Genomic DNA, 22,795 nt, shown 5'->3' on the forward strand with positions numbered 1-22,795 from the left:
ACATAGTGACTTCTATGCATTTTCAAAACCCAGTCTAATAAAAATAAACTTATTTTTGTTCCTTTACAGATACTACTTTTAAGTTCTTGCTTATAGCTAGTGTCTGTATCTAAAGTATGCTTCACAATTCCTTATTATTGCTAATAGGAATGTTGCCTCAAATCAGATTTTTAAGAAGGGCTACAAGATTTATGTAGTATGATAATTAAAGGTGGGCAAAACTAGTAGCTCTTGCTTTGTAGTGCTGTCTTTGAGGTTTCTGAATAGGATAGATACCCTTTTATAAGGTTATGCAACACAGTATGCATTTCCTTCAAAACACTTGTCACAGTGTAGTATTTTTACTTTTGAGTGCATTTATTTGCATTCACTGTCTATCCATCCAACAAATTTTCATTGAGGGCCTACCATGTACCAGGATCTTAGCTATGCAAATAAATATTCTTCCCCTCAAGTTGGGAGAGCAGTTCATGAGGAAATCCACATATAGCTGCTGATGATAGATATCTGAGAAGAAAAACTAAAACAGGAGACAGGGAATGATGTCAGAGCTGCAAGCATAGGGCTCTTCCACTTGGGGTGGTCAGGGAGGTTCTTTCAGATAGGGACATGTAAACTGAAGTATGTCCTGTGAGATGCAGGACCCTTGAGATTGGGTTATGTGTGCTCTATCCAAGAAATATCGAGGCCAGAGTGGCTAGAGTGAATCTGTGAGGGGGAGATGAGGTTGGAGGCTACAGTGAGCTCTGTGAAGGCAATGCTTTGCCCGTTCTTCTGTATCAGCTGTATTCTGAATGCTGAGCACAGTGCCTGTCCTGTGGAAGGTACTCATTCAGTGCTTGTGGAATGAATGAATAACAACAGTAGCAAACATTTACGGGGTGCTTGTTTGTCTAATTTATGTACAAACTCATATGAATCCTCCCAATATTCACATGAAGTATCCTTAGTAGCTTCATTTTAAAAGTAAATGACTGGAAATGTCCAAAGTTGCTCACATGGAAAGGAGTAGAGCTAAGATTCCAGTGTACATGGGTTGGTTCCAGAGCTCACACTTTTACCTACTTCCTCACCTGGCCTTGTGTAGGCTAACTGCTTCTTGGCTGTTTGTCCTCACACAAGATTATTCATTCATTCTAGAAAAGTTCTGGAACCTCTTCTCTGCCAGATTGTGCTCTAGATGCCAACTGACAGATGCATGAACAAAGCAAACACACACGCCTGCCCACATGAATTCTGTCTTTGGTGCAGAAGACAGACAGCAGTAAATAAAATGTGAAGTATTTTATCAGCTGGTGACAAATAGAATGGGAAGAAGAGGGTGGGTGAAAGAGTGTGTGGTAGGGGAAAGAGTGCGTTGTTTTGGCAGGGTGGTCAGAAAGAGGCCTCAGGAGGGAAGATGTGACCTGAGAGTGGAGGTGCTGAGGAAGCGGCGAGTGTAACTAGGTGGAGTGTGGGCTTGCGAGAGGCTTCAGTGACTCTGGTTCTCTCTCTGATGCTTCTCATTAGCTCTCACCTTCCATGCCTTCTCTGTTTATGGTAACACTTCCTACGTCAGAGTCAGACTTGCTGTAACTGCAATCAATGGTATAGTGTACAAAGGCATCAAAAAAGACTTCATAGCAATAAAGAAACTGAATGTTACAAACTTGCATTTTTACCTGAAAGATGTGTTGAAAATATTTTGTAATCTCTCTTTCTTTATAAAATTATAGGATAAATGGCTTTGGAATCCCCCTTTCTACCTCTTTCAGAATATTGATTCCACAGCTTAGCTACTTAAAAACTTGCTTTCTTTCTCCAAATGGAATTTGAAATTTGACTTTGAAAATACTGCTTCATTTGGCATTACTATACTTGACAGTGTTATTGTGGTCATTAATGGCATATTTGTAATATGAGGAAAATAATGCTTTGTGTGCTCCATATTCATTTTAGATCTTTAAGAATTATGATTTTATTTTTATTAACTTACGTTACGAAGAAAGTGGCTTATAATGGCTTATAATGTATAGAAATATCACTGAGCTAGACTTTTCATATGATATGTCTTGTTTTCCTTTATCTCTTTTTTCAAATAGGTGTCCTTTCTCCTAGAATACCTGTCCTCTTTGTCTAGGCTTCTGCAGTCATGTTTACTGGTAGATCCTGACCTTGTGATTGAGGATGAGCTTCTGAAACCTCTGGTCACAAACATCATTGGGGTCCTCACCATATGCACCAAAGATGTGTTAGGTAAGCTTTATTTTGTAAGTTTAGGATGGAAGCAAATAATATTGAGGAAAAGAGTCTTACTCTGCACCAGATACTCCAAGTTTAAATTTTATGTCATGCTTTGCCAATATTTTGAAGGCTTTTATAATGTGTTTTATACTTTGGATGTTTTAAGTGGTTCCAGGAGACCATTCGAGGCAAATACGTAGTATAATGAAGGAGTATCCCCTGTGCTGTCAGTTTAAATGAAGGCAAAGTTCTGTATGTAGTATTAGCAAAATGCAGTGAGTTTAGGTAGTAATTATTCTTATAAGCTATGGGTACAGCCAAATGACCTACTACTAACTTATTTGCAATAACAAGTATACGTAAGTGTAACAAATACCAGAATTTTGGGAAGGTCCTAAATTATTGAAAAAAATACTCTGATAAAAAGTTGAACATAGTACTTAGTAGAAGAGAAAAGTGAAACAATATAGGATCTTTAACAGAATTAAAATATGATAATAAAAAAAGATTTTATAATGCAGTAATTGATAATTTGGCTATTGCTAGGTGACTTTTTGCCTATTCATTCTTAGTTTTTTGAATTTCATGGATTTGCCTGGTTTCAGGTAAGTAAAATGTTTTATGATGCCAGCAAATCTAGTTCACAATGTCTCATTCATGTTAAAATATCCTGGTGCTAGAAGAATACTAATTCCTTACTAAGAAAGTTTACAAGTGATAGTGATATCCTAACTAAGCAAATCAGGATAGACCATTCATTCTCTGTGAGGCCGATATCACCCCCGTGGGGGAAAAGTCTTAGCTAAACCAATTTGTGACCCTTTAGAGCTTAGTTCTACACAATAAAATCTTATTCCTTCGTATTTAATTTCTTGTATTGGGTTGTCTTGGCTGTCACTTGGGAGGCATTGATACTGAGCTCATCAAAGATAAACAGGAAATAAACAGTATCATTGCTAAAAACTGCAGTGCATGGTTTTGACCGGAGGACTTTTGATTCAACACTTAATCCCAAAGTCATTTGACAAGAGGTAGCCAAGTCATATGGCGAGATGTCCCAAAGTCGTATCATGTCTTGGTTGTCATTGGCTGCCCTGTGGATTTTTTTTTAATTGATTCTCTTGTTTTTGTGTGTGACTTAGGCTTTGAGAATTAAATAAAAATAATGTATGTTTTATTTTTATGTAGGTTATTTGTCACATTATGTCAAGTCCTGAAAATAAAAAATGTCCCTGATATCTGAATGTATATCCATTGGCTAGTTAAGTTAGAAATAATTTTCTCATTCTAATAAACGGTAAAAGTTGAGTAAAAAATTTTTAAGAAATGAATTTTTAAATTTTTTTTGGAAAAATAATAGTGAATAGTATAAAATACTGATTATCTTTCTAGTATATATTTATATTATTTGCTAATTCTCATACATAGTTTGATACATTTTATATGAGTAAATTACATTGAAAGTTATTGAGCAAAAGTAGTTACAAAGTTAAATGGTTTTTTTAAAAATTTTTATTTATTTATGATAGTCACACAGAGAGAGAGAGAGAGGCAGAGACTTAGGCAGAGGGAGAAGCAGGCTCCAGGAGCCCAATGTGGGATTTGATCCCGGGTCTCCAGGTTGCGCCCTGGGCCAAAGGCAGGTGCCAAACCACTGCGCCACCCAGGGATCCCATAAAGTTAAATGTTAATTGTGTTTTAATTTTAGCTTTAAACTTAAAATTTTATTTGGTTATATTGAATAAAATCAGTAAGCTTTATTCTTAATTCTTTATATGTATAAAATACAGATATACTGATAGTACATAAACAAGATATACAGGATCTATGGAATTAAAGTTTCATGGGGTTGAGGAGGAGGAAACATTATATCTGAAAAGACTCCTTACAGAGCTGATAATGACAAAAACGTTGAGACACATACCAAGGATTGCTTTAATCCAAACTCCCTGGAATATGCCATTTCCAAAAGAACCCTGAGATGGAAATCCTTAGTTTTGCTTGGTAATGGAGTTTGGCAAAAGCTGGCAGATACTACTGGTGGCATGATCAGAGAAGACAGTCATCAGATTGCTACTGCTCTCCAGCCTCCATTTGCCAAGTAGAGAGAAAGGAAAGGCTGTCCTTACAATAGAAGGTTAATTGCTACATTCTCAGCTATAGGCAAAGCTGCAGAATCTTATTTCATGTCATATTTTCTTAGAGGGGCACATTTCTTGGTTGTTCAAAGAAATTCTCCTTTCTTTTCTGTCATAACCTTGGCACATTGTACTTCTTAACTTTTATGAAAGTAGCACAAACAATGCCATGCTTTTATAGTATACACAATATATGTTTCCTAAGTTATGGCTTAATATTCAGTTTGCCATACCTTCTGATTTGTTGTTGAATATGCATTAATAAGAGGAGGATATGTGAGTGTGTATTTGTCTCTATGTAGGGGGGTAGATGAAAGAGCTCTTTAAAAAGCAGTGGAAAAGTTCATTGAAATGAATTTTGGATCATGCTCAATTACGTTTGTCTTCATCTGACAGGTGTATGCCTCTTGTGTGTAATGAAGTATCCTGTGAGCTTTGTATTTTCTATTCTTTGTGTTAATAACTTGAAATGTTTTCATTAATTTTATAGATGTAGAATTGATATCTGCTTTTTATCATACATGGACACATTTATTTAACCTTTTGGCTACGCTCCTGAGGAAAGCTGCTACTGCCTCTCTCTCTTCTATTATGATGGGTCTGGCCAAGCACTGGGCAACAGTGATTGGTAAGAAGATACTTGCACTAGGCTGGGGGTCTTTCTGCTAATAAATGTTAAGATAATAATTGTTTACAATTTTTATATATGTATTGTTTTTCTAAAATTATGTAATTATGGCATGGCATTTGAAATAGAAACCAGGGATTTACTTTGAGAAATTTGCAGTGCTCTTGAGGAGCCTCAAAAATACATTTTTGAAAAATTGAAACCCAGTTCAAAAAACTGTAAAAACAAGTTAAGAAAGTCCTATGGTATTTATGAAGAGACATGTGATATGACATGATTATAAAACAATGAGATAGATTTTCATGTGTTGGCATAGAAGCCAGTCTCTTTCTTGACATATATGCACTATAAGTGGGTAAATCTGCAACTAAAATTCTGTATATATGATAACATGGAAACTTAGAGTAGAAATAGTGTGTCGAGACATAAGGATTTTCTTATAGTACAGAAATGCTAAAGCCATAAACATTATTTTTAAGAATGACTATCGTCTAATTTTTCATAAAGTCTCCTTTAAATTATAGCATAGCAGGAAGACCTTTTTTCAACATAAATGCTTATAAAATGTTACTTTTTAAAAATAACTAGTTTAAATGTATTAAAAATAGAGTTCTTTTAAGTTTCCCAGTTACCACTAATGTAGCTGGCTTGTTTTTTTCACATTTTACTATAAATTTAGATGGATGATACATCCACAACCAGAGTGGTAGTGTTGAAGTGAGTTTTATAGGGAAATACATGTTCAATAAGAAGTGGAATTGTTAATTCTGAGTTTACCCTAAGAAGAATAGCACCATTTAGAAATCATTATTTTGTTAGAAGATAGTAAAACTGAAAGAGATTGACTATATAATTGAGATTTTTTTTTTACATCCATGGTGGGGATATTTAGTTTACCACCCAAATCACTACTAACATAAAGCAAGGTACTACTCATGTGGGCCATCCAAGCCAAGTGGTCAAATCTGGCCCATGCTCGTTTTGGTAACTAGGATGGTATTGATGATCGTATTGGAACACGGCCACCCTTACTCATTTACATGTTCCCTAGGGTTGCTTTCCTGCTGCAATGATAGAGTTGAATACTGTGACAAAGGCCGATGACCCGGAAAGTGTAGAATATTCATTTCCTCTCTGACCCTCTGCAGAAAAAGTTTGCTGGTCCCTGCTTTATGCCTGTTTACCTGACACTTTCCCTAGTGATAAAATAAGGACATAGTAAATTCACAATCTTTCTACAAAACATGCACACAGTTTATATAATACATGGTGCTAATCAGAAATAAGTTACTGCATAAACAGCTAGCTTTGATCATAGTAACGTTTATGAAAACATAACTAATAAAAATGATCATTGCTATTTCTTGCCATGGAGTTGCTTTTGTTTGTTTTTAGTTTTCAACCCATGTGTTCATACATATTTAAAACATCTTATCACTTTGTAACATGTTATCTCAGTCTTTTTCTCAGACTTGAGTAATATTTAGACATCATTTAAATGAACAGGATTTTCATGAAACACCACTCTCACTAAATTATTTTTCTTGTGTTACTTAAGAAAATAAGAATTTCTTTTAGTCTAAATCTAGGTAGAAATTCTTAGGGTTATAACTCTTATGCAAGTACAAATTCTAAATAATATAAAAGTAAAATATAACAAAATTATAAACCAGTGCTACTCAATAAAATTAGTATAATGCATCAAATGTTCCTTTGATCAAATCAGTGCTCACAACAGGAAATTAATAATGACTGATTCAGTGTAGTTTCTTTTGAATTGGCTTGCCTATTCTTTCTAATCTGTGTTATGTTTGCAAATCTGTGCAAAACCACTCTTGTTCTCTATTCTGAACTACTGTGAAACATTTGTTTCTGCACCATGCCAACACTGCATACTGACTCGTGCAAGTACCATTTAGCATCAACTTGTCTGAAAACAGAAACACAATTATACATGGGTGATCTAGATAGTTCAGAATACAGTTACATGAAATTTTTTTTAGATTAGCACTGAAATAAAAAATGAAAAGTCAAAAACTCCAGGGGCTTTGTCGATCCCAATGGGACCCCAGAGGGGTCAGTACTCATCTATATATAATCCTTTTATTTGGGGTCTTAGCAAATATAGTGTGTATGTGCATTTGTATACACACATACACTTTCATACAAAAAAGAACCTGTATAAAAAGAATGAAATGAAGATTAAATAGATTCCTTTATTCTGTTGTCTTAATGTTGACTGTTTAAATTACCTTTAAACACCAGAGTTTCTCATACTTGTAAGTATTGATAGCTTTACTTCATTAGAAATAAAAAGGCTATTAACTTACTCAAATAGATCTGTTCACTTTTTTAATTTTGAAGAAGTTTTCAAACATTTACATAGAAATTATTCTCTCTTAGATATGTTGTGCACATGTGTGAGTTTGTCTACCACATGCCCTACCTTATCTACTGCCAGCCTGCAGTTCCTTTCTATTCTCTTGACTGAAGAAGCAAAAAGGCATCTCCAGGATAAGAATAAAACAAATTCATGCCACACTCCATCAATGGCTTCACTTCTCGATAAAACTCAAGAAAATCAGAAATCTCTAGAACGACTTAATGAAGTAATTCTTCAGGTATGTGATTTCTTGACCTTTCAGAAACTTTGTTTAGTTTTAAATAAATCAGTCTTGGTCTTATAAAAAATTTTTTTCAATCATTTGAATTAAAAAGTAATTAATGTTCATAATGGTCATTTAAATGGAACAAAAGCATGTAAACTTAAGGTAATCATCTCCTCTCCAGTGCTGATCCTCTGATGTTAGCTACTTTCTTTTAATGAATATGATATAAAAATTCAAAATGAAATATTAGAAAAATAAATCCAACAGCTTACTGAAATAGTATGCCATGTCATGACCAAAGTTTTATATTTCAGGAATGCAAGTATAATTCATAATGTCCTCCCATTTTATTTTATTTTTTTTTATTTTTTTTTTTTTGTCCTCCCATTTTAAAGACATGTTTCTGTCTCTGAAAATATATTCATCTAAATGATATTTCATTTATTATATACATTAATTACATATATTTCAGGCGGTTTGTCTATAGAGGTGGGTGGACTTGGTTGGTACATTTGTGAGAAAATACCCCCTTTCTAAGCCACACTGCCTTAAAACTTACCTTGTAAACTTACTTTTTGCAGTCCTAAAATATGAACCAAGAATTTTGTTCATTGAAAAATATTCTGAAATCACTAAATATGATTTTATAAATAGATTAACCAAAAAAAAAACCCTTGAAGTGCTTCCTAAGTTATATAGTTATTTTTATATAAATAGGAAATTTGCTAGAGTTTTCTAATCATGGTTCTGTGATTTTTCACAACCTTCTCTTGCTAAAAAGTGGAAAAGAAGTAAACTTGTGCCTTGACAGATTTGCTTCCATTCTCCAGTCAGCCAGCCACATTTTATAAAGACAGAAGGTTTTTTCAGTCTTCCAATTTGTTGCTGTCTCTTTGCTGCTTAGAATTTGGGGATTTTTGCCCCATTCTGCCTAGGGGAGTTATGATCTTGCTGGCATGAGCACTTGGCATTGTATGCAGTGCCTCCGATTATGTTGGAATGCAGACGAGGCTAATAGAGGCCAGGGGCGGCTCCTGGTCCAGTGAAGGTGGGGCTCTGAGTTCTTCGGAGACTTTTGTCTCTGTCTCCTTTGCCCAACAGACTACCGTTATTTTCAGAGCACAGATAGGGAGACTGATAAATGGTCTCCGACATTTTCTTCTGTTTCCAGCAGCATCTTCAGAAGCTGGAACCCTAGGGGGAAAAGGTCCTCACAGCATTGCTGAAAGTCACTTACCTTGAGAGACCATGGCTTCCCTGTAGCTACTGCCTCACTTGCTACACTCAGTTCTTAGTTTAAAACCAAAGCTGGATAGTATGTCAGTTACCTTTTTCCCCATCAGAACACCAGGCTTTATTCGATTAACTGAGTCTCATTTTGCACTTTAAAGAATATTCTAAGAGGAAACTCAAATTCACACCTTTACAGTGATCTTCCCCCAATTCAAAAGCATTATTAATCTGCTAATTTGGGCTTTAGTGGAATACTTTTTGACTAGGGAAGGGGCCTTCTCTCTTAACCAACATGCTTTCCCCTAAAGGGAATATAAATGATTCCTGGAGTCCCTGCATCCTTTTCTCTTCTTCTTCTTCTTCTTTTTTTTTTTTTTAAGGTTTTATTTATTCATGAGAGAGACAGAGAGAGAGAGAGAGAGAGAGAAAGGCAGAGACACAGGCAGAGGGAGAAGCAGGCTTTATGCAGGGAGCCTGAAGTGGGACTCCATCCCAGGTCTCCAGGATCACGCCCTGGGCTAAAGGCAGTGCTAAACCGCTGAGCCACCCAGGTTGCCCCTGCGTCCTTTTCTTCCCCTCTCCTTTGCCCAGGCCAGGAATGCCCACTAGCTCTGGGAGCCTTGACTCACATGACTGTGGGTCCTCCTGGACCAGGTGAAATTTAAAGACCTCTATCCAGGCCAAACGAAAGCTATTTTATTTCTTAGCTGTTTTCTTTCACTTTATGGTCATGCTGTTTCAAGGAATCATGATTAGGCTTGTGACAAATAAAAATTCATGTTGGTTGATGCATCAGATTAAAATAAACATATATAGGAAAAGTTCTGTGCTGCAAGAGTTTACTAAATTTACCCTGCTCCTTATTTTTCCTTAATATTTTGTAATATTATTCATTATAAAAGTTATATTATCTTTTGCTGTTACCTTCCTGGCCAAAGAAAATGAGGTATTCTAGAGCCACAGGGTATTTCAATGATTTTCCTAATGACTAGCCAATTTTCCTCTCCATTTCCTCCAAATTATAAAAGATACAAGGTATTGTGTGGATATGGCTATTTTAACCAATTATATAAACTGGTTTTCCTAATAATTCATACTCTTCTCATTCACATAAACAGTAGAATATAAATATATAATATTTGTTAGAAGGGCACAAGCAAGTTTAAGACAAAAATAAATAAATAAATAAATAAATAAATAAATAAATAAATAAATAAATAAGGGAAGTATCCCTGTGACATACTTAGGAGAAAATGTATGCCTCACGTGAGATGGGACATTTATTAATGAGCTTTATTAAACTATAAACACTATGTTTTCTTTACTCTGCCCTATATAAATATGATATGTGAGTTAAAATGTTATTCAAATACATGAAACAGCAATATATAATAATAAATTACATACATTTCTTAATATACATGTGTGTAGGCTGTGCATTGTGCCAGATTTTATACAAAGGAAAGTAAAATATACAGTCTTTAAATGGTCAGAAGAAATAATATACTAAAATTGATGACCTTCAAAGATTTATTTCAATTCTCTGTAAAACCTTACTCAAAAATATTAGACGTGTGGCCTTAATTAAGCATGTCATTTAACCTCTTGTGTTTCAGTTCTTAAAATGCAAATGTAAAATGAGAGGGTTGTATTAAATTTATATAAGCTAGCTCTAAAACTCTCTATCCTCCTAATAGATTGTTATGTTGTAACTTCAATTAAAATGTCTTGACAGAGAATCTTTTAAGTGGCTGCTTTACCAAACTCTCTCCCATAGTGGGTACATGGTGAAAGTGTGCATTTGGTATTTATATCTTAAATTATGTGCAAGTTTATTTTTCATAATTCCATTTTGAGGAGGTTTGAGGGTTTGAATATTCTCTTAGAAACTATTCTGTCTTTTGACATATATGTCTTATGATATTTCTCTTTTGACCATAACATATTGAACACATTTGACTTAATGGAGATTTTGCCTTCCCTAGTGGGAAAATATATTTCATTTGCAAATACATGTAAGTAATAAGAGTAGTAAAAACTTTCAGTAATAATAAATTTTGCTCATAATTGAGATGTTGATTTAATTTTGCTCTTTATATTTAGTCTGATATTTAAGGATAGTAATGGAAGCAAACAGCCTCTTATTTCACATTTTAGGAGATAGGTTTTGTACTAGAGATTAGTGAATGGTGAAGTTCAAGAGTAAATCTTTTGGAGAGAAGGCTTATCTATTTGAGATACTGCTGTGACAGTGAATGTTCACGGTAATTTAAAAAACTTATTCTTTATATCAGTGCCTTTTGGAAAGAAAGCAGAGTCTTGAACTAGAATACCTAGATCACTTAATGTATAGAAGGGAATAGATCTAAAAAGAGCATAAAATTTAAATAAATTACATTAAGTCCTGATTTTCTTTCTTCCTGTAGTTGATGAAAAAACATGATGTTTTTTGCTCTATATCCTCTTGATTTATCTTTCCTCTTTCGTGTATCTGCATCACCCAGTAGTAGCTTGTTGTCTGTCACGTCCAACTATCTGACATGGGATCTTAGCCTCTGCCTTCTTGCTCCCAGGCGTCTCACTCTGAGCCATATGCTCCTACTCTGTGCACAGATAGATGCTCAAAACAACTTCTCAGCCTGTAATAAGCACTATGTGGAAAATGGTAGAAATCAAATCCTCTACTCTGACCTGTGGTTGAAAAGTATGAAGATTTACTAGATGTTAATCCTGTTTATTTCTTTTTTGTTTGTTTTTAGTTTTTGGCTTTCATATCAGTTTTTCTATGTATTCATTTTAGAGCGCCAAACAGGTTTATAAGTTTTGTACCCAACTAGAAGATTTCTGCCTTTTTCCTTTATTTCCGTCTTAGAGACAACTACTCATACCTCTTTTAGCTGATTGTTTTATGCTTCCCTTCCATGTCTCTAAATAGCATGCTTGTATTTCTCTATCTTAAACATTATCTGTTGACTTGCTGCTTTGGAAAATGAGACTTCAGTTCCCTTTCCAGGCTCCACCCACCTACCTGGCCATAGTGGGCTTTCTTCTTGTTCCCTGCTTTCCTGTATCTTCATGGGGACTAGAGATAAGGCATGTATGGTGGTAAGTCTGAAAATACTGCACACTTTTGAACTGTGCTGCAGACAGTGTCCCTCTTTCTCTGCCTGCCCAACTTCCTTTTTCCTTAGAGGTAACTGTTGTATTATTTTTAAATTTGCTGATTTTCTATTATTACTAATAAGTTTGGTGCACTTTGCCAGCAATCAGATGTCCTCTCACTGTATTCAAACATGTCAGAACTTAATAAACTTAAGTTTTCTTCTTCTTACATAATTTCTCTTTTCTTTGTTTTTTCTACTCTTTATTTTGGTTTCTTTTTTCTGGTTAGAGCTTTTCTCACGTATCTGGTAATCTTGGTTGTCTGCTGCATTTGAAACTGGGAGACTTAAGTTAGATGGAAAGCCCTGCACATCTGAGTGGAGCCTGTCCACTACAAGTGGTATGGTGTAAGGGGATTTGGGCACAGCCCTTTGTACCCTGCCTTCTTGATCTTGTCAAAATCTCTAGAGAAGAATATTCTCATCTCCTGCCTGGAATGAAAATCCAACTGCCAAGTGTTTTGCCACAAAGTAGGAGGAAGAGAGCTGGGGTCTTAGAAGTCAATTTGCACATGTCACTTAATCCTTCCTGTTTTCAGTGTAATACCCCCACCACAAATATGCCTCATATTTGCCAATTTAGAACCTTTCTAATTTATCCTCTCCAGAGACTAAATTTCCAGGATCTTGCAAGGGGTAGGGGGAGGAAGAATGACTTGTCTGTGCAGAGATTTGTGGGTGGCAGGGAAAATTTGGTCCTCAAACTGCTTTTCAGAGACTTTTCAAACAATTCTCCTTTGTTCTCACTTCCAGGGGTACCTGGTGCTAAATTTCCTCAGCTCTTTGCAATTCATTGTATGGATAGGGGTGATATTCTGGGTTCTCAAGCCTGCTAATGCATTTGTTGTTCACCCATGTGCTTTCTAGTTTCCCAGACTTGTCATGTGAATCACTGAGTGAGTGTGTTTGTCTGTCTGTCTTGATGTTTAATCCCGTTTCTATCATTTCGGTGAGATTTCATGAGGGAATAAAAGACACATTTGTGTGTACAACAGTTTCCTTAGAACTCTGACCTCTTTTTTCTGCCTCATTGCTGCAGAGAATAGATGAGTAATATATTTTAGTGAGATCATTTTAGTTTTTCTCAAAACATTAATGCATGCAGTTTCAATAAGGGTATGTATATGAGAGTGATTTTCTTGTTAGTGGTGAAGATTAAGTTTATAGGCAAATTAGGATGCTCATAATTAACTATAATTATAGACTATGCTCCAAACATATTCATTATCCTAAATAATTTTCTGCCTTTTCCCCCCACCTTCTTCATGGTCACATTAGCATGATCTTTATCAAGCATCCCTGGGCCCAGACATGTAGTATCTAACTCATTGGCTAAATAGGTTACCTGCCTGGTTAGAGGCAGCAGCCCGAGTGAGATATTTAAGGTGAAATCACACTGCCCCTGGTGATGGGGCTGGAAGGGCCCCCAATTCTGCAGGCTCCTCCAGTGTTACACTGCCAAGTGTAGGCCAGTCAGGAATAGTGAAGTTGCATCTGTGTATGATATACTGTGTTTTATGTAAAATTTTATTATTTTGAATTTAATTTTAATGATGATATTATAAAACTGGATCATTGAGAATTACTAGTAGAAGGAAAAATTATAACTATGAATTATATCTAATATTTATAAGTCATATGAGGTGTTTCTAGTTCTTACACTGGAATTTATGAACCCTTTGAAATTGTAATTAAACTTCATATGTATATACACGTGAGAATCTTATCACAAAAGATTTCACCTGAATGTACTTAAGCCTTTAGAGCTACAGCACCCAGTAAATGAGAAATACAGAGCAGAGAATACACCTCCAAATCATCACAAGGAAGCAACCACACAAACCCAGGATGTGGGACATTCTGTAGGATGACTGATCTGGTTTATTCAACAACTCAACAGCATGAGGGAACAAAATGAAAAACTCTGTTGGGTGGGTTGAGAGGTGTGAGGGATGGCAAGTGCTCTAGATTTAGGAGATATATAGATACAGCTTTATTAAGTGCTGATTCCAATAAACCAACTGTGAGGAGACATTTTTGAGACAAAAGAGAAAATCTGAATTTGGACTGGATATTAGGTTGATACCAAGATAAGTTATTAAATACGTTAAGCATGATAATGGCTTTATGGGCATATATATTAGAATATGATATTATATGATATCTAGTATTGAAATAGTTCAACCAAAAATTTTTAAAAAGAGAATGTTATTCTGTTTCCTTCACTCTTGCACATATTTGAAATTTTTGATTATGAAAATTTTTTTAACTTGTAAATATCAAATGTATAAAAGAAACATACCAAAATGTTAGTATTTTCAAAATTACAAGTGATTTTGTTAAAGTTAAGTAAGTCAACAAAATTAATAATATTTTTTTTGAAAAACGTAATATGACAGATATATGTTACTGTAGAAATGCAAGCTAGAAAGAACCACATCCCCTGAGAAATGGGTATATTGGTGGAAGTCAAGGGATGGGGATGTGTCTCAAGAAGAAGATAGAAGGAAGTTGATGGCAGTTCTATTCAGTTCTCTGAGGGCCCTTTTTAGTAAGTTACGTAGATATATGTACATTCCCTGGTGAATTTGAGTAAGTGCACAGTTTTTGCTTTACATGATGAGCCTTTGAGAATGATTGTTGCCTTTTCCATACTGTAAATTTCTTCTACAGTCCTTTTCACACAGAGCATTCTCAATCTCAAATCTTAATGATTTATCAAGTTCCAGTGAATTTCGTGGAGTAGTTGAAACCTAGCAATACCTTTTAAAAAGACTACATCTTTTATTCACAACGGTTTTGCTCCAGATTAAGTTTTTCTTCAAGGCAGTTTGATATATATTCTTTGCAGTGCTATGAAGGAAAATCCTCCAAAGATGTCCTGAAAAGAGTTGCTGCAAATACACTGATGTCACTTCTGGCTGTCAGTAGAAGAGCACAGAGACAGGCTTTGAAAGGTAACCATGTGACACATCAACTTTTATGGCATATTGTCAGGTCATATATTTTACTGCTTATTAATTTTAATTTTCTTTGGAATCAAAATGTAAAGAACTTATAATCTCAGTGATTAAAAAGTTTTTCTCATACAGAAACATAGTAAATATGCATAACTTTTAAAATAAAAAGATAACATATGTAGATTACTTTTTGAGTAATGATTCTTAATCTAGAGACTATATAAATATTAGGGAAGCTTTTTTTTTTTAAAAGATTTTACTTATTTATTTGAGAGACAAAGAGGGAGCGCATGACTGAGGGGAGGAGAAGAGGTAGAGGGAGAAGCAGATTTCCATGCTGAGCAGGGAGCCTGTCGCAGGGCTGGATCCTAGGACCCTGAGATCATGACCTGAGCCGAAATCAAGAGTAGAATGCTTAACTGACTGAGCCACCCAGGTACGCCTATTAGGAAAACTTTAAAAAGTATCACATCACTCAGTTTCATAATACTTAAATATTTGTAACCACAAGCACATATTGCATACTTGAAAAAAAAAACCACACAGTCTTGATAGTAGTAACAACGGTGTTAGATGATCCTATATTTTCACATAAATTTCCCTTCCAGAATGTTGTGACTTCTTGTCTGTAACTGGGGGAACACAGGTCTAAGAGTTAAAGAGAATAACATCAACATCAAGTCTGGTAATTTCAATTGTGATTTGCTATTAAAGCATATTATGCATGCCTCAGAACATAAAGTAGATTTGGGGAGTATCATACTAAATTGAAAACATTGAAATTGTTAAACATTTTAGTTCTCTTTTCTCTGATCTGTTAATCTCCCACTGAAAATAGCAAAATGAAGTTGATCAGAAATACACACATTATTTTTTGGAGACTTTGTTATATATGGTTTCAACTTATTTGGGAATGGAATATCCTTTTGATTATTTTGGATTTTATCTTTCAGCTGATCTAATAGACAGCTGCATGGAGCAGATGAAGCACATTAATGCCCAGCTGAACCTAGATTCTCTTAGGCCTGGGAAAGCAACCCTAAAGAAACAGGTAACTGTGAATTCCAGATATCTGGATGGATGAAGGAGTGACATGGAGACCATCACTCCAGTTTCCTGTGCTTATACATGACATCATATTTGGTAGAAATGTGTATCTGATTTAGAAGAGAGATATAGTTAGATAAATTAATGGGATTTCTACATTAGCAGCTTTGGGCTTGGGCTTGTGTGTGTATATATGACTTAAGTTTCATTTAAAGATCTTAAAATGAGGTTTACGTATTACATGTTTTTGTTACTGTAAACATTTTGGAGTGTGTATATTTCACCAGATAAATTGTTTATACTACAAAAGAAGATATTTTCTCAAAGCAAGCATGGGTGCACTAGGAATGAGATATAACATACTAAGCTTTTCTATGTGCCAAGGAACTGTTCTAAGTATGTCATATTTGTTATCTCATGAACACGCAGGCCAACACAGTCATACAGCTAGGAACTGATAAAGCCAGTAGTTGCTCTGTATCTGGGTGGTTGTAGAGCTGGTATTCCTAATCTCTGTTTATTCCTTCTATGACTTTTGAATGTCTCTTTCTAGCATTGAGTTTACTGGACTCATGTTCAAAATGCATGCTTATGTAAGCTCAAGATAACACCATTTTTATATAGTACTGATGATAATAATGTTTAAAAAAATAGTCTGCCATACAGGCTTATTGAGAAGATGAATGCATATGTATATAAATTTATAAATATACGTAAATATGTATATAGCTAAGGCCATTATAGCAGTGACCTATGTAATAACTTTTGTTGTGTTTTATAAGAAACCAAGAAAACATCTTATTTAATAATTTTCTTGATGCAGGGGGTTACATGTTTGTTAGTTTCTTTTCTTCTTTTTCCTTTTCTTCTCTAGGCAAAGGTTCTTTACTTCATCATTGAGAAAGTCAGCCAACACCTGATATGATTGAAAACCAGTCAGTACCTGCTTCACTTTATTGAGATGAAACATGGAGCCTATTATATATCTCAGTTCCTCCATGCTTGATAGAACAGAAATAGCTTTTTCGTAGCGGATGTGCTTCTTGAGATATGGTCATCTTTTAGAGATCATTAGCTTGTCAGTCCCCTCAGAGTTATGGTGGTCAGGTGCCACGAGAGCATACCTGCATTGTAATGTGACTCAAAGGAGAAGGAATTACTTTATATAAAAAGTTGAATATGGGCAGCCCTGGTGGCTCGGCAATTTAGCACTGCCTTTGGCCCAGGATGTGGTCCTGGAGACCCAGGATCGAGTCCCGCGTCGGGCCCCCTGTGTGGACCCTGCTTCTCCCTCAGCCTGTGTCTCTGCCTCTCTCATTGTGTGTCTCTCATGAATAAATAAATAAAATCTTTTTTTTTTTTTAAAGTTGAATATGCCATTGTGTTCAGATTTTTAAACTGCTTTTTGTTTAAACAGGAGGATGGTTTTATTAAAGAGTTAAGCATTGCCATGCAGCTTCTAAGAAACTGTCTTTATCAAAATGAAGAGTGTAAAGTAAGTAAAACGATGCTTCAAAATTTTGATAGTAATGCTGGCATTAAACTAATTTTTAGGGGATCCCTGGATGGCTCAGCGGTTTGGCAACCTGCCTTTGACCCAGGGCATGATCCTGGAGTCGCTGGATCAAGTCCCACATCGGGCTCTCTGCATGGAGCCTGCTTCTCCCTCTGCCTGTGTCTCTGCCTCTCTCTCTGTGTGTCTCTCATGAATAAATAAATGAAATCTTTAAAAAAAAAACAAAACAGTAATTTTTATATGAGATAATATAGAAGGAAGCATGAAAAACTCTTCAGATTTTTTTTGATGCATAGCTGATTGGTCCGTAAAGTCATTGTTAATTCATAGAAATGGGTGCATCTTGTTATTCTTTAACATTGATGGCATTTCTTGTTTATATCAGCATTTTAACTTTATCCCTGAAACTTCAGGCAGCTAAAGCAAACTTGAGCTTCTTTCTCTATGGTTACACATTTTAGTTGTGTTTTTTACTAAGATGGAGTTAAGTGGTACATCTTATAAAGCAGAGTTCTTTCAAAGTCCGTTGTCAAGCAGCGTCTAGGAAATAAGTGTATCCATAAGGAAAAAAGAGTGTCTCCTGTTTGGGTAGAAAATGCTTACTGCTGTCACTGAGCATGGTCCTGTTCACCTTGGGAGGCTTTTCACCTCTTGCTGTGCCGGCTTATTCTGCCCCTTGACTCAGCCCCTTTGCCTGGGAAGTACTGAGGTGTTTTGTTGTGTCTGTGAGCATTGATGCTGTCATTCATTCATTCATTTACTTATAATTTTTAAAAAGATTTATTTATTCATTCTGGGAGAGAGGGAGAACGTACGTACGTGAGCAGGGGGAAGGGCATAGGGAAAGAATCTCAAGCAGACTCCCTGCTGAGCAGGGAGCCCGACATAGGGTGCTATCCCAGAACCCTGAGATCATGACCTGAGCCAAAATCAAGAGCTGGCTGTTCAACTGACTCAGCCACCAGGCGCCCCATTGATGCTGTTATTTAAAATACTGTGTTAGTAACTTATATAAGATACAGTGTCTTGAGCTCTTTGATTTGCTTTGTCATGGTGATACAACACTTTTGAAGCACTAGCTTTCACACAGAAATACTGTGGAAAATGAATAAGAGAAAGATAAATTATAGGAGCTTCCTTTTTAAAAAAGTTCTTTTTTTTTTTTGCTTTTACTTGTGATGAAATTGGAAAAAACATTTCTAGAAAATGAACATTTTGAACATACTCCTTAGGCTGTGTTAATTTGTTCATGATGTGTTACTAGCAATTTACATTTCAAAACAATTTGATGGGAATTAAATGTTTATCAATTTTACTAAAATTCCCAATGTATGAAGTTTTTACTCAAAATGGAGGTGTCATTTACTAAATTTGTGATCCCTTATGCTACATAGTGTGCTTGTGACTGGATGCAGTTGATATTAATCCATGACACCTTACACTGGGAATACCCTGGAACACTTTCCAGGTAGGATCTGCTCATAGAGATTTATGAGATGCTAGCTAGTACTGGTTATAAATACAGTGTTCACATTTGTGTCACATTAGCGATCTATGAAAGTGTAATTTCTCACTAAGGCAAAGCATTTTTACATTTCCAAGTTGTTTAATAAGGAATAAATTTGAAGAGTACTTAGATTACTCTTGAGTATAAATACAGTCCTATGGGGTAAAGATTCTTAATTTCTTTTCCTGTTCCAACTTACCTGTGGAGTATCAGATGCTCCCAGTACTAATCATTTGGTACTCTTATGGTAATTCAGCAAGTCATGCATGCCTCCCTTACACCAGCATACACGTGGGACATTAAAGAGTTTCCATACTGGGAAGATGGTGATAGCTGTGAGGTAAATAGAATTGGGCAAGGTTAGAGGTAAGGGATAGGTGGGAGATGATGAGACCGCAGCTGGGGCAGGTGGAGAAGCGAAGGAGGATAGGGAGATAGGAGAAAAGAGAAATGTAGAATGATTTCCAGGCTCTACTTTAATGCAGGTGCACATGATAGAGCAGAGTGTAGGCTTGAGAGAGCGTAATGTTTAGGTTTACACACGTTAATGTGAAGGGTCTTTGGGACATCCCGGGGGGAAGATGGCTGGTAGTCAGTAGATTACAGGGCTCCGGGGTTCTGAGTGGTGATACAGTTTGAGGATATTAGGAATTACCAGTGTAAACTGTTGAAATTCCCCAAAAGGCTGTATATGAAAATATCTGTGGAAACTATAAGAGAAGGCAGATTCTAGCTGGGAAAGGAGTGCCGGAAAGGATTTGAAGATATCCTGGGGTCCAGATGGTATGTGGAAATAAAGAAAAAGCAGACCTTTAACAGGTGCCATGGTGGTCTTGTTAGCACCATTAGGACAGAAAATACATTGAAGTGAGTTGAAGATTCAAGAAGAGATGGGATGTGATGGTAGTAAGAGTACTCTTTCTAGAAGATTGATCATGAAAAGCAGCATTGATAATTTAGGACATATAGCATTATAAGAAGTTAGTCTGTATGTTTGTTTCTCCTCACTTATAAACTGCTTGAACATAAGTAGAAGTGAGCAACTTGGGGATTTGCTGTTAAAGAGACCGGAAGAACAGAACTAATTGATGGATGAAGCTCCCTGAGGAGGGGGTAGGCTGTGTTTCAGAACACAGTTGGACTTCCTGACCTCCAACAAAAGAGGAACACCTATTCCTTTTTCTGGGCAGGAACAATGAGTGGTTGGAGACACAGATAAACTAGGTGAACAGAACTGCAGAGTAGAGAAAGAGCTTAGACCTACTTGTTTCTGTTTTCTCAGTAATCATAGGGCTCTCTTCCAGGCTTATGGAAAGTGGGATGAATAACATTGGGAATGATGTCAAAGATAATGGAGAGGGTTGAACACTAGGAATAACATCTCACTGTCTTCTGCCATTGATGCTGCGTAAAATTGTATAGGATGCGTGTATTTATATAAATACCCATGTGTGTGCATATAGGTCTATAAGTTACCTAGTAATTCCTGTTCACTTAAACAATTGCTTCATTTACTGAAAACAGTTAGTATGTAAAAATACATAGTCTTTGTAATAAAGACTATGAATTACTTAAGAATTTATTGGTTTAACATATTATTCTAAATAAATTGTACTATATTCAAATTATTTACAAACCGTAATCTACTTCTGATCTGTCCACACTTACCAGACACACACACACATATACACACAGAGAAGAGAGAAGGTGGAGGGCAAACTTGAAACTGTTCAGTATGTTTACTTAACCAGAAAATCCCATTTCTTAACCATACTGGAGTATTTATAAGAATTTATTCAGTATAGTGAGATATCACTGTCTTGCTTAATTTACATGTTCAGAAGCTGTTTTTGTAGCATTTCTTACCTAAGTTGTATACTGTGGCCATGTGAGTGTTGAAGGGACTTCCTGAGACTGGCTGGACTCATGGTCCCAGCAGTCCTGGGCAAGGTGCTGAATCTGTCTGCAGAAATTGTAATGCCAGCTTGTACTAATCAGAACAAAGATGAATTCAGTTTCTGTCTCCTTATGTTGGTAACTTGATTTGTTTTTTTTTACTTGATTTTAATTTTATATTTTCATATATTCAGACTAATACTGTCCATATTTCCTTTTCACAACAGGAAGCGGCTCTTGAATCTCATCTTGTTCCTGTCTTGCACTCTCTCTGGCCTTGGCTTTTGATGGATGATTCATTGATGCAAATTGCTCTGCAGCTACTTTGTGTCTATACTGCAAATTTTCCAAATGGTAAATAGATCCCCAGCACTGCCTTTCAGTAATATCACTAAAATACTAATTTTATATAATGTTGTTTAAAGTGGACTGGAAAATCAAATATATATTTTGAATCATTTCTTCTACTTTGGAGTGTATGTTGGTTAGAGCGAAGCTTTCTCAAAGGTATTATAAGATACTTCAGCATGTGTTTGTTGAGATAGGAAGAGTCATTAGCTCAGGGAATAGAGAGGGAGAAACTTGCCTGCTTATATGGCAATAGGAAAATTTAATAGGAAAATTGAGAGAGTAAAAATTATGATATAAGACCTTAAAAACCTTATGATATAAGACCTTAAAGGTTAAAACTTTTATAGATTCTAGAGTAAGAGCTGGCATGATAAAAGGTAGCTCTGGATACAGTCTACCTTGTGATAACTGATGTCATTGGGACACCTCTTTCCATTCCTTTAACAGCGGTTTTATTGAGAAGCCACTAAGGGCCACACACATTGTTAGAGGCCAGCAGCTAAGAGTGAGCAAAGGCGAGGGTGGAGGTGATTTGAGAAGAGAAGAGGAGGTGTGTGAAGTAGCTGTTTGAACTGAGGGAAAGCGTGTCCACCTTGGAGGTAAAATAGAATTGCTGACAGTATTCACTTCCCCTTAAAAACTGAGTTATACATATAAGATCTTGTCAGCAAGTGTGCGTTCTTACTTCTAGCCACCATTCAGCAGCTCAGCAACTGGGTTCTCCAAATTTTGAATGATATGCAGAGAAAGGACTGGAACTCAATTCAGAGTCCTTCTAGTCATTACCATGATAGGCACCGATCGATTCCGCAATAGACATGGGCCTCCACCCCAGCTCTGGTCTGTCCATTCCTGGAGTCCACCCTGGTTGTCTCACCAGCAGAAACTGATGGTGTAGGCAGACCTTCAGGTTCTGAACTCCTGCACTTTCACTGTGGTGTATGGAGTATACACCACAGCACAGAATTTCCTTGTCTCCATTCTGTCACTAACTGTCTTGTTCTTCTGTTTGGATGGTCTCCTCTGGCTGCATCCTCCGGCTCACCACCTCCTGACGGCATGATCAGTGCAGTAGAGCTGTCTGTCCAGTGCTGCATCTGTGCTCTATGCTTCTGTCCCATCCTTCACTCCTTAGCTTAGGGTTAGGGAAGTCAGGAGGGACAAAATCAGCTGCTAAACATTGAGCAAAAGAAACATATTTTAAATCTCTTGAAGCTGTAGTCTGTGTTACTCTTATACTTCAAATTGATGTAAGTCTGAGATTGTGGTTAGGTAACTAAATCGAGGAAGAAACTTTATTTTCCTACCTGGTTTGTTTTCAAGCAAAACTGCACCATTTAGTAGATTTGATAGAAACCTTGCTATTTGGACACTGTATATAGTATGAATACAGGAAAGATCACTATATTTATTTGTGTTTCCTTGCCTTCTGTGACTTTATTTTACAGAATGTATTTGATTCTGATCTAGTTATACTTAGGCTGGCCTCCTCACATGGACTTTCACAAGTTAATTATATTTTAGAT

The 22,795-nt window shown here is 36.1% G+C and overlaps 1 protein-coding gene across 11 annotated transcripts in view; it reads left to right on the plus strand.

The window, feature by feature from the left end:
- Nucleotides 1-22,795, plus strand: part of RTTN (rotatin) — a 142,444-nt gene that overhangs the window by 107,845 nt on the left and 11,804 nt on the right. For 5 of the 11 annotated variants that reach the window (XM_077884128.1, XM_077884259.1, XM_077884323.1 and 2 more), the window contains 7 exons: nt 2,082-2,235; nt 4,852-4,989; nt 7,393-7,610; nt 14,844-14,949; nt 15,906-16,003; nt 17,417-17,494; nt 21,146-21,272. In XM_077884128.1, the coding sequence (XP_077740254.1) occupies nt 2,082-2,235; nt 4,852-4,989; nt 7,393-7,610; nt 14,844-14,949; nt 15,906-16,003; nt 17,417-17,494; nt 21,146-21,272 (919 nt within the window). Of the gene's footprint in view, nt 1-2,081; nt 2,236-4,851; nt 4,990-7,392; nt 7,611-14,843; nt 14,950-15,205; nt 15,389-15,905; nt 16,004-17,416; nt 17,495-18,909; nt 18,984-21,145; nt 21,273-21,716; nt 21,869-22,795 lie in introns of those variants that run through there. The other 6 variants (XR_013372539.1, XR_013372529.1, XR_013372516.1 and 3 more) reach the window with 6 other exon arrangements.

The sequence above is a fragment of the Canis aureus genome, chromosome 1, assembly GCF_053574225.1.
Source record: "Canis aureus isolate CA01 chromosome 1, VMU_Caureus_v.1.0, whole genome shotgun sequence".
Lineage (NCBI taxonomy): Eukaryota > Metazoa > Chordata > Mammalia > Carnivora > Canidae > Canis > Canis aureus.